Here is a 12,624-nt window from a genome sequence, read left to right as displayed (position 1 = left end):
GAATAATGGCTGCCTCCAGGGACAAGGGTTGGCTGGGAAGAGGCAGAAGGAACTTTCTGGAATGATGGAGATGTTCGACATGGTGAGAGGGGCTTGCATTACAGAGGGATATGCGTCTGTCAAAACTCATTGAGTGGTACCCTTGAGATCTGTGCATTTCATTGTATGTAAATTTTACCTAGAAAAGAGAATTGTAAATTAATATTGAACTTCAATTAATGATATGTGTGCTGAAGCATCTAGGAGTAAAGCGATGGAAGGCATCAAGAAATGCGGGTGGATGGGTGGACAGAGGGATGGAGAGAGAGAGAAGTGTGTGATAAAGCGGACATGATCAATGTTAGAAGCCGGGTAGTAGGAATATGGGCGTTTGCTTTAAAACTCTTTATGCTTTTCTGTATGTTTGAAAATCTTCATAATCAAACATTTGGGAATAATACAGGACTCTGTAGAACCAAGCCGGGCAGTGCGGGGGTGACCTGTGCAAGGTCACACAGCCTTTCACAAACATTGAGACTGGTTTTTGGGAAGGTGAAAGTTGGTTGTGAAGACACGGTCAAAAAAGGATTGTATTCGCCGAGCTGGATCTGGACTGCGCACACACTGGCAAACCCATTTGCCTCTCTGGGACTCTGCATCCCCCTCTGTAAAGTTCAGAGGGCACTGCCCAGAGGGGTGTCGCGGGATGAAACGAGAAGCCAGAGCATTACACAAACCGGGCTTCATGAGCTGGCGGAAAGCAGCTCGATTCTTTCCAAGAGGCCTGCCTCCGCCTCCTCGGGATTCCAGCTTAAATGCGGCCTCCGGACAGGGGCCTCCCCAGGCGCCTCATCTGTCGTGGCCCCGCCTCCTCCATCCGTCACTCTGTTGTAATCGTCTGCATGACAGTTCTCCTCATCTGATGCGTTTCTTCCATCTTCCCTAATTTGATTTATTATCCATCTCTGCCCACGAGAATGTGGACTCCGGGGGAAGACAGCCTTTGTCTTGTTCACAGCTTTATCCCCTGCACATGAAGCAGCCTCCAGCACATAGTAGGGACACAGTGAATCTTTGTTAAATGAAGGAGTAAACGCACAGAGCTGAATAAGCTCAAGGGGAACCCCTAAAGTGCAGAATTCTGCCACCCAGAGTTTGCCTGTTGCTAACACCACCTGCATGGAATAGCAGGAAGGAAATTCGGACATCACCCATCTCCACCCCATTTAGCAGATAAGGAAACTGAGGCTCAGAGAGAATGCAAATTTCCCAGCATCCACTGCCAGTTAGTGTCTGAGTGGAGATGGGGCCCAGGCCTTTTGGCTCCCAGCTCAGTACTCTTTTCCCCATCAGGCCGCAGGGGCCGACAGGGGTGGCCACAGACGGACAGACAGACAGGCTCCACTAGGCCAGGCTGCCCTCAATGCCCGGTGCTAATTACAGTGGGCAGAATATGCCAGCCCAGCAATGTTCGCTGGCGCTCCCCACCCCTTGTTTAGCAGGTGGGCAGGCTGGCACAGGCGGCTGGTCAGCCACGTCCCTGGTCCGCCGGCGGCCGGTCATGCTGACACAGGCCCAGTTGTCTGCAGCGTCTGCCAAGTGCAAAGGGCCGGGCAGATTGGCACAGTGAGGTCCCTCCCCTCGGGCTGGCAGGCCCTCCTGACTGCACCGGTCAGCCAGACTAGCACAAGCTGGGCATCTGTCCCCGTGATGAATTCTCGCCGGACACAACCTGTCCACACAGGTGTACTTGCTGACAGGCAGCCCAGGGGGTGGCACCAGGACGAAGGGCTGAGCATGGCTGCTGTGGGACACCACGGGGTGGGGGGCAGGGGCCACAGGCCGGGGATGGGAGCCGAGCCTCCCACACAGATACACAGATACTGGGCTCAGACCGGACTCAGCTGTGCCCCCACCCCAAACAGACACCTGCCCGGTCAGCTCGTGGGGTCCAAAAATCAAGTTGTAGCCCAAAAAGAGGGTGGAGAAATGGTCTCCTCTCTGTTCCTCTCCCCAAGGCCAGACTGACTTGCCCCTGGATCCATTGTCCACACGGCGGCCAGGGGGATCTTCCTGACCCTGGCGGGAACTGTCCTTCCCCTGCTTGAAGACTTCTATGGCTCCCCATCTCCCTCCCATAAAATAATAGCAATAATAATATCTACTATGTAATATCTACCGTGCTGAGCATTTTACAACTAATAAACGAGCATGCACTTATAGAGCGTTTATTGTATGCCAGGCACCTTTCTAAGCACTGTTGTGCAGAAGAATTCAGTTCATCCTCCAGCCTCCTATGAGGTGGGACTGCTGTTATCCCCATTCTGTAGATGAAGAAACTGAGGCAGGGGCTGTGAAGTGACTTGCCCGAAGTCTGGAATTCGGTTTGAACCCAAAGCTTCCACTCACCAAACCCAGACTCCGTAGGTGTGCAGCCCAACGCTGCCCGCCGGGCCCTGCTCCCCAGCCCGGCTCTGCATCCTTACATCCCTCCCAGCATCTCGCAGAGCCCATCCTGGACCCGCGATCGCTCTTCTCCTGAACCTTGCCTTCTCTTGTAACTTCGCCCGGCCGCCCTCCACGCCCAGAGGGCCCTCCTGTCTCCACTTGTCGGCCCTGCAGAGTCTCCACCCTCCAAGGCACGGCTCGTGTGCCTTCTTGTGCGGGGGCTTCCCTGAGCCTCCCTGGTAGCACCCACTGCTCCCCCTGCCCCGTGCCGTCTCCATGCCACACCGGGGCACCCATGGTGGGGTGAGCACATGTTGCTCACGTTTCTCTCTGTGATGCCCTTGCCCTCCCTTTCTGTGAGCTCCTTCAGGGCCAGGACCCTGTCTGATGCCACCTTCTGTCGGCAGGCCTGGCCCCCGGAAGTGCTGAATGAACAAGAGAATGAACAAATGAATGAATGAATGAATGAATGAATGAGAAGTTGAGGTCACTTGGGTTAGAGGAATGAAGGCTGAGGGCAGGTAACTAGGAGTGGCCTTCGGGGAGATACCAGATGCGTGACAAAGTCCCTCCTTCCTCCTACCCCCTCCATCCCAGCCCCACTGCTTGCAGAACTTGACAGGGAAGGAGCCCTCATCTCTAAGGCTGGGGACCCTTGTCAGGAGGAAGGGAAGAGGCAGCCAGCAGCAGGACATGACCACCCTGACCCAAAGGCAGAGGATGGGCAGAATGTCCCCGGGGCCGCAGCTGCACAGCACCGGATGGCGAACCTTGGTTTCTGGGGTCTGGATTCCCAGCATCAAAGGCGTGTAGTGCAAGGAGGAGGTGCTTCAGAGCCAAGGACCTGGCTCCCAGCCCTGCCTCCTCCTTCCTGTGTGGCCCGACACATGTCCTTCCCCTCTCTGGGCCTCAGTTTGGCCTTCTGTAAAGTGAGGGGCCTCGATGGCTCAGTCAAGGGTCCCTCCTGCTCTGAGTGGCCGGGCTCCCAGGGCTCTAAGGGCTGGCAGTTGGCAGCCACCTGAGAAAGGTGCAGAGACCCCGGATGGGGGAGGGCCCCGGGGGTTAGCACAGTGTCTCCCAGTGGCGGTGCCTGACCGCTGTATCTGACTGTCCCCATCGGGCACGTTCAAAGTGCAAACTCCAGACTTTACCAGGACTCGCTGAATTGGAATCTCTGGGGTGGGCCTTTAAGGGAACCGACACCTTCAAACCCTGCTCCCACCTGGCAGGGGACCCTGCTGTGCATCTCTCCAGGCCCTTCCTGCCTCTTGCTTCTTGCCTGCCAACCCCGCAGCGTGGGTCCCAGGGGGTGCACGGGAGATGGAGAGAGAGATCTCAGGCCATCCAAGCCTGTGTCTGGTGGAGTGTGAGGATCGGGTGGCTGGGTCCTGACTGTGACTTTGCATTTGACGGGTGGGAGCCTGCCTGAGGTGGGAGATGACAAGGGGGCAGGGTTGGCTGTCCCCCACCCTGGTAGATAGAGCTCAGCATTTCTCAGAAACATAGCCCCTCACACATGCACCCTAGTTGACATCCCCCAACCCCCCGGCCCGGAGGGAATGAGGCATGTAAACTGGGCTTACGTTATGAGTGCAGGCATCATGCATGCACACACACCATGAATCCACAAGCTGACACACAACCCTGAACACGCACACACGCGACCTCTCTTACATGCCCGTAAGCCCTCATTTCTTCCCCAAACACCTAGGACTATACCAAACATTCTCACCATTACTTTGCTTTACACACACACACACGCATCCTCATATGCAGCCCAGAAGCACGCAGATTTATACACCCACCCCTGCTGAGACACGGACACACCCACTCCCCTGAACACAGGCTTTCTCGTTCACACATGTGCTCAGCCACACGAGCCGGCCGCTGGCAGCTCCCAGGGCTCCACATGCCACTCTGCTCACACCACTTACACACACACCTCCTCACGCTGGCATAAGCACCTGGCCCTGTGTGTGGGGCTCCCAAAGCCAGCAGCCGCTCTCCTGCCTGCCATTCTCCCTGGCCTCCTGGGCCCTCGGCCTGCCCCACGCCCCATCCCTGAGCTGCCGTCTGCCATCACGCGGTAACCAGATGAGACAAGGCAATTTATGACACCAGCTGTCTCTGTCAAAACCGGATCTCCTGCATACACGAGAGGAAACCAATTACCTCGAGCCCAGCCCTGCCGGAAGCTGGGACTCACAAGGGAGACAGAATAGGGGTGGAATCGGCCACCCAGAGAGGTGGGTGGCACCTGACTCGATGATGTCCCCCTCCTGTGTGCTTGGGAACCAGTATCCTCCTCCCCCAAGCCCAGGGGAGCAAGCACCTCCGTCTCTGTGGCTGTTCCTCTGGCCCGGCTCCTGGGCCCAGGAGCTGCAAGAGCAGACTCAGGATGGAGCCCAGGTGGGCGGGAGGTCTCCCGGAACAGTGGTCCAGGGTCACCATGGCAACAAGGAAGACAGGAACCCTGTGCCCCTCCCCCTACACAGCAGGCCACGGGGAGGCTGCATCACTGGCCCCTGCTTCCTCTCCACCTTCCTGCTTGTCCCTCCTCCCTGAGCAGGTGGTCCCATGCCCTGCACCCCTGCCCAGGTGTCCCTCTGCCTAGAATACCCATGCCCTTCCTTGCCCGCTACCCAATGCTTAACCCAACTCTACTGCCTGAGCCGCTTCCTATCTGAACCTCGGACCAGCCCCAGGTGCCAACCTCCGCTCCTCCATTTGCCAGCTGGGCAGCCTGGGAAAGAGGCAGCCCTTCGCCAGCCCTAATTTTTGCACCTCTGAAAAAGGTGTTCATGTCTATAAAAAGTACTGACTGAGAGCTCCCTATGTGGCAGACCCTACTCTAGGAGTTAGGGATACAACGTCGGACACAACAAAGTCGCAGCCCTCCTGGCCTTCAGGTTCCACCGGAGGAACTGGAAAATGGCCAGCGGAAATTTAAGCGAGGTGACTGCCTTTCTCTGCTGTCTCCTTGCTGTGTCTGCGGCTTTACTCTCGGACTCAAGCACAGGTCGTGAAAGGAGCTCAGTCAATAAGCAAATGCCGGAATGCGCACAAGCGGCTTGAGCCCGGGCTGGGGTTGACCCGATCGGAGGAAGCCCCCGTGAACGCTCGGTGACCTGGCGCCGTCTTTGCACCAGGCCTCGGAGGGAGTGTCTCAGCGTAATTTCAGAGTGGCTGGATGGAGATAGGTCTGCTTACGTGGACTTCAGTCCATCCCTTCACTGGCTGACTCATTTATTCACTCCACAAACGTACGTTAAGGACATACTCTCCGCCAGTCCCCAGGCTAGGTCTGGGGAGTGGAGTGAGATGGGGAGGGACCTCTCGGTGACGGTTCCATGGCAGAAGTTTCCAGATGTGCTCTTCATCACTTACCAAAGTACTAGGAACAGAGCAGTAAATTCACATTTTAAAAGACACTTTCACATATATTTGGTCCTTTCCGTATTTCTAACAACTCTGGGGCGTGGGTTCGATGAACATCCCTCATTCCACAGATGAGGACACTGAACCCAGAGCCAGGAAGTGACAGCGCCCACAGCAAGATGGAGTCTCTGCATGCTGGGCACAGGGTTCTAGCTAACGTCTGTCACTTTCATTACCGAATAAGTGTCCCTTCCCCACCCCGGGCGACAACCCCGTGGGGCAGGCGTAGCCCTTGCCCATTTTATGGCCAGGGAGCATGAGCTGCCTATGCTCGGATCTGAACCTGGGCCGCCCGGCTTGAGGACCCAGGCGCCATCCGCTCTCCATGTCTAATCAGTTCATTAAGACCCACCCTGCCAACCCTCCCTCGTGCTGCCCAGCCCTGGAGACCTCAGCTGCTCCATTTCCAGGAAGCAAATTCCTTCCCGGCTGGAGGGGTGTTGGAGTAATGCAGGCAGGCAATTTAAACAGCTCCTCGAACACACCGGCAGTTTTCGCTCTCTGCCACTATTACATTTTCCAGCCGTGGCGGGATTGGCCCATAAGTGGGATATCAAGTTTATTACAGCTATTTCCAACCTGTAATTGGTTTTGTGGAACACAAAGAGAAGGAGGTGGCTGGAGGAGGTGATTTTTCCCTCCTTTCTTTTTTTCCTCTCCCGGATGCTGGCACCCAGGAACGTGGGTGCGGAGGCTGGAGCTGGAGACCTATTTGTTTTCCAAATGAAAAACCCCAGTTGCCGGCTCTCTTTCTTCAGGCTGGACTATGTCCATTTGCCTTGCTTCGGTGGCTCCACTTGGAAATCCACCCAGCCTGGTGGAACCCAGATTGGCTGGTGGCGGGTGGGGGGGGGGGGTGCGCAGCCGGGGGCCCTGGGACTGTCGGCAACTATTGAACCCTGCTGGTCTGTAGGGCCGGCTGTTCTAGAATCAGAGCGTTTGGGCTTTCAGGGTAGAAATGGCCCTCAGAGCATTTCGGGAAACTGAGGCCTGGAGAGGGGGTCAGTGCAGAGACAGCCTATGGGATTTAGAACTCAGGGTTCCACCTTCTCAGTCCCTGCCACAGAGTGTAGCTGACCATTTGGGGAAATCATGGCTGAAGTGCTGTCAGGGTTGCAGGGGAAGCCACCCATTCTTGAGCACCTGCTGCCTCCATCAGCGTCTTCCCACCTGAGCAACCTCTTTACTTTGGACCTAAATAAAAATCAATAGTGGCTAACGTGCACTGAACACTTCCTCCTGTGCGTGCATGACATAGTGCTTGCAAACGGCACTTGGCCCATAGTTAGCACCCCATCAATACTATCAACTCCATCACCGGGACCATCACCGTGTGCCCAGCAATGCCTAGGCTCTCTGTGCGTGCGGCCATACGTGCTGAATTCTCATGCAAGTGCCCTGCAGGTAGCTGTTATCATTCCCATTTTGCAGAAGAGGAAACGGAGGCACAGAGACCTCTCCAAGGTCACATAGCAATAAGATGAAAGAGGCAGAGCTGGCACTTGAACCGAAGGCTGTGCGACTCCCAAAGCTTCTGCACTTCCCATTACACCAGGCGTCTTCATGTCCCCAGTCCCCAAATGGGTCCACTACTTCTCCGTTTCCCATGAACTCATGCTGAGGAGTCAGCCCCCGCTTACCTGTGCAGCCACTTGCCTCTGTCTTGGCCTCTGCTTCTTCATCTGCAAAATGGGGTTGATGGGACACGTCTCCCAGGACAGTTCATGTGCCAGGCCGTGGGGGACACGGCTCCTGGAGCGCGCAGACCTGAGAATCCAAATGACATCCTGGAGGGAGGGCTCGTGCACACGGTCAAGCCCGTGTAGACGCTGCTTAGGACTTGAATTCTTTCCCCTGGCCATGCTCACGGCCACTTCTCTGGTCCAGCTGTGCTCTTCGCGTGATCAGGATGCTTTCCTGGAGTGGAAGGCGTTAAAGCTAGGATCTGAGAAAGAGCCGCTCAGGTTCACGCTGGCTCCTTTTGGAGCGTCTCGGCACAGGTGGTCCGGGCCCCCTTCCCGCTGGGCCGGGCTGCTCCTCCAGGCAGCCCTGGCCAGGTCGGGGCAGGCACAGCAGGCTATCCTGGGCGAGCGTGTATTGAAGAGCAGCAGGAGTGTTTTCCCTGTTCCTCACAGTAGCCTCAGTGCTTGGCACATTCATTCATTCACTCAACAAACATGTGAGTGAGTACCGCATGCCCAACTCTGGGGACAGAGCAATAAACAGGACAGACAAAGACCCTGCCCCATAGAGTTTATATTCTAGGAGTGGCTCACATTCAAGGGCCTATTTATTGATTCAATAAAAATCTGTTGAACACAAGCACATCTCCCTCTGGGGGAGGGAAAACCCGCACATCCTCAGGCCTTGGCTTTCCGGGACAGCCCCTCGTCTGCCCCACAAGCTTTGCTGTCCACTGTCTGCCCTGTCCTCGTGGTTCCACCCGCTATGGCACCAAGGAAGTGTCTCGGAGCCCGAGACCAGCCTGCCTCCTGGTACTTGCTCGAGAGCATAAAGTTAGTAACAGAAATCAAGAGATGGACTAGGGGTGGAGGAAAGTCAGTCTTGTTTCTTGCTCAAAAGCCTCCCGTAGACAGGCAGAGACAACCAGACGCTGAGCACTCCCTGAAGAGGGGCCACCTCCCCCAGGAAGCCTTCTGTGATTACCCCTCCTTCCAAAGGAATTCTTGGCTCCTCCATGGGCATCAGATGACACTTGGCAGATACCTGTTACTTCCTGACTCTGGTCTCGGCTAATTGTGGGCCGTGTATCTCCCCGACTAGACCGCGAATAAGCTCACGATGGGCTGCAGCCATGTCTGAAATTCATTTCTTCCTCTCTCATGGGGCCTAGAACTCTGCCCACATGTCTTAGGCCTGGGGAATGTTTCCAGAATCAAAGGGAAGGTGTCTTCCAGCACACTCCCCACCTGATGCTCACCACGCCCACTGCCCGTGCCTATGATAACCTGCCCCCCACCCAGCCTCTGTCTGGGGGCCTCTCACCACCAGGAGCTACAGAAAAACCTCCCTGCAAATAGCCACTCGCCCGCTGGCCTGGATGGGAGGGTGGATTCGTCTCCTCCTTTCCTGGACATTCCCTGAGGCCAAGGGAGGTGAGAGCCACAGCAGGAAGGGGGAGGTGATGTCGTGGCAGCAGGGCATAAGCACCTGTCTCCCACTGCCCGAGGCCAGCGTCACAGAAGCTGGCAGCCGTCACCTACTCCTGAGGCTGACAGTGGGCTCCAGACATTGCCCCGGAGAAAAAGATGTAAATAAAACCAAAGGAAAACTAGGTGCGTCCTTGAAACTCCCCTGTCCCTCGGCCTGAAGCAGCGATTTATGGCTCAGATAATTCTTGGGTGCTTTATCTGGGGCGTGTGGGTATGTGTGGACGTGTGGGGCGCGGGTGTATTTTCCTAGTAATAAAACCCTCAGTCCCGGCGAATAAATTTGAGGAGACAGTTTTACCGACAGGTTTTTTTTTCTCCTTTGTATAATAAAAAAAAAATGGAGTGAAATTTGAGATGGGACGATAAGGGCTGCGGCGTTTAGGAGGAGATAAAAAAAAGGGGGTAAGGCTGCAAGTCAGACAGCAGGACGCCTTCCAGGCGGATGAGTTTGGGAGAAAATTCCTCCAGCCTCTGCTGGGCGCCTGACGTCCTCCCTCAGAATGAGCGGCGCTGGGGGCAGAGGGAGGGTTGGAGAGGCATTTAATTCTTCCACAGACATTTTCGGCCTCGTGGGGGGGATGTGAACGCTGGTCTGGGAGCCAGAGCTTGACCCCTGTGGGGCCTCGGCTGAACCGCTTTACCTCTCCATGCCTCAGTTTCTGCATTTGCAAAATGGGAAAATTATCGTCTCTTCTACTCACTTTCCGGGGACATTGGGCATCCACACAAAGTGGTCTGCTCACCCTCAGCACTGTTGACATTTCGGGCCAGATAATTCTTTGGGGGGCTCTCCTGTGCATCGTAGGGTGCTTTCAGCATCTCTGGCCTCAACTGCTAGGTGCCAGTGTCAACTCCCCGCCCCCCGGAGCTTGGGGACGTGTTATCATTCTTCCAACCCTCGCCAGCCAGGACTCCCCGGGGCCCGCAGTACAGAGGCCTCCTTATTCTTCATGAGTTTGCAGTCTAGGAAGGGTGATCCATACTGATGTGGCCCGTGCCTGGCACACAGCTGGCGCTCAATAAATGCTGGTTGGAGGGCACCGAATCTGTATCCCCTAAACCAGTAGCCACACCGCCTAGGCCGGAGTGATACGGTCCAAGGCAGCTTGAGTCCAGGTGGGCCCAGAGGAGTGCAGCGGCACCCAGGGCCTGTCCTCCCGGGAAGGCGACAGCTCCAAGCTCCAGTGTCTGCCTCCGTGGGGCGGGGGAAGCAGCTTCCAGCGTCCCCTGACCCCAGCCCCTTGGAGAAACCCCCGTCCCGGGCTGCCACCATCCCAGCCCCTGCCCCCGCCTCCACGCGCAGAGCCGCAGGGCGTTAATTCCGCTTCTCCAGGCCCAGGCATGTGGCCTCCCTGTCGCAGGCTGTTAGCGCGGAGCCCAGCTGAGCGGCGCCAGGCTGCAAGCTCCCCGTCTATAATAGAGTTGCTGAGACAAGCGGAAAACTGCAGCCGAGTAAACAGATAAATAATTGAAACAGTGACAACACATACCTTGCTGCTCTGTGGAGTAACACTTTCATTAGCGGGAGGCAGGCTGACGCGGGGACGTGGGCGGGCGGCAGCCGGGCACCGGACACTTGGGTCCAGCTTTCAAGCAGCTGTGGACAGCTGGGCCCCTCAGCAGCCTTTGTCTTCCAGCATGGCCTTTGTCATCACCTCTGAGGGCCCCTGCCCCCTCGGGGCCTCCGTGTTCCTGGGGTAATGGGACCCCATGATCTCCCCTGTGACCCGTCCCAAGGGCAGCCAGAAAAGGATGAGTCCCCCACACTGTCCCCTCTCTCCATCCCCGAGGCAGTGGATTGGGTCCTCCACAGCCTCCTGCCTCCAGACCTGCCCCTGCCCCTTCCATCGTCCTCACCCTAAGGCCCGAGGGAGCTTGTACACAGGATCCCAGTGTGGCCCTCCAACACTGTTGCTCGGGGGGAGTTGAGCTCCTTTGCCCCAGGCCCTCCATGATCTCACTTGTGTTTCACTCCCCAGCATCTTCCCTCTCCACTTCCTTTCTGCCCCAGGCGCTCTCATTACAGTCTATTTTCACCCAGCACACATTGCTCTTTCCTGGCCCAGGGCCTTTGCAACTACTGTCCCCTTTGCCTGGAAGCACTCCCACCTTTTGCCAGGCTGGCTCCTACTCTCCCTTGAGAAGGCAACTTAGATATCGCTTCCTCCAGGAAGCCCTCCATGACTACCCTATCCCCAGAATGGGGGCTGCCCCTCCTCTGGGCTCCCCTGCCATTCTGGGCCTCCCCCTTGCAGGATTTATCTGAAATGATTGCACTTTAGCTTATTTGTCTCACCTGAGGTCTTTGCACCGGTGACGGCCCCTGGCCTCCAGTTCCCCTCCTCTCTCTCTGCCCAGCCTGCTCCCCCATTCCTTCTCTCCTTGGGGCAGGGACGGCTTTGGGATCATGCTGCGCGTCTGTGGCTGGCTCTGCAAAACACCTTCACACTCTCTGGCCTCGTCCGTGGCTCCACAGGCTTTGCTCATCGTTTCTGCGGGTCTGGCCAAGGGGGTCGCCGTAGCTGCGGGACCTCAGGAAGCGCCTTCACTGGAGAGCCTCAGTATGCACACCAGTAAAGTGGGGATGAGCTGGCAGGGCTCCAGCGACGGCTGTGACGTCTCCCACCGAGGCTCCTCGTGGAGCCTCAGGGCTGCTGGCCTCCGGGCGTCTGCATCCATCTCCCCGGGGCCCCGGGAGCCCGCTCACTGCCTGGGGGAAGGGCTGGCCAGGTTGGCCGAGGCTCACCTGTGGCCGCCTCTGCTCCCTTGCAGGTGACGGACGGCGGCACCATCAAGCAGAAGATCTTCACCTTTGACGCCATGTTCTCCACCAACTACTCGCACATGGAGAGCTACCGCAAGAGGGAGGACCTGGTGTACCAGTCCACCGTGAGGTGAGGCCTGGCGCCGGGGCCGCGCCGCCACCCCTCTCCTCTGTCCCGCCACGCGCTCGGGGGTTCCCGGGACCACCCTCCACGGGCCTGGACGGCAGAGCGGGGGCTGTTGCTGAAGTGGGACCCAGTGCCCAGGGGGACGTCCCCCAGAGGGAAGACGCAGGGAGGGGTCAAGTCGCAGCTCAGGCACATGGGGCCGACCCTTCTCGTTGGCGTCCCCAGCCAGCTCCTCCAACAGTCCTGCCGGGTGGGTTTTCCAAACCGGGTTTCCAGGTGAGGACACTGAGGTCCAGAGAGGGTGAGCACTGTGCCTGAGGTCACACAGCCAGGAATGACAGAGCTGAACGTGAACCAGCTCTGCCTGACTCAGAAGCCCACGCAACATGTTCTGCTGTTCCCCATGGGCTCCAGGGCCATAAGGGCCCCAAGTCTGGGAAGGAAAACAGGGAGGGGAGGGAAGAGTCCTCGGGGACAGAGGTACTTCATATTTCTGCGTCTACCCGGTTTCTAGAAGACTAGGATAGCAGATCGCATTCCAGCCCTGCCATGTTCTTGGTGTGTGGGTGCCCTCCCGCGTGCTCCCTCACAGGCCCAGTCCTGTTTTATTCCACTGACCCTTTACACTCATTGGGCCCTCTTCCCAGAGTGCCTGTCTCCTTTGCTCACCTGGTAAACTCCTCATCAGCCTTCAG

At 57.1% G+C, this 12,624-nt stretch overlaps 1 protein-coding gene across 5 annotated transcripts in view; it reads left to right on the top strand.

The window, feature by feature from the left end:
- The window catches only part of IGSF21 (immunoglobin superfamily member 21), a 240,438-nt gene that overhangs the window by 146,293 nt on the left and 81,521 nt on the right, over positions 1-12,624 (top strand). For all 5 annotated transcript variants that reach the window (XM_070510910.1, XM_070510911.1, XM_070510915.1 and 2 more), the window contains exon 3: positions 11,811-11,932. In XM_070510910.1, the coding sequence (XP_070367011.1) occupies positions 11,811-11,932 (122 nt within the window). The remainder of the gene's footprint in view (positions 1-11,810; positions 11,933-12,624) is intronic.

Source organism: Equus asinus, chromosome 5 (assembly GCF_041296235.1).
Source record: "Equus asinus isolate D_3611 breed Donkey chromosome 5, EquAss-T2T_v2, whole genome shotgun sequence".
NCBI lineage: Eukaryota > Metazoa > Chordata > Mammalia > Perissodactyla > Equidae > Equus > Equus asinus.
Note: the sequence above shows the minus strand (reverse complement) of the source record. Positions and strands in the feature narration are given on the sequence as shown.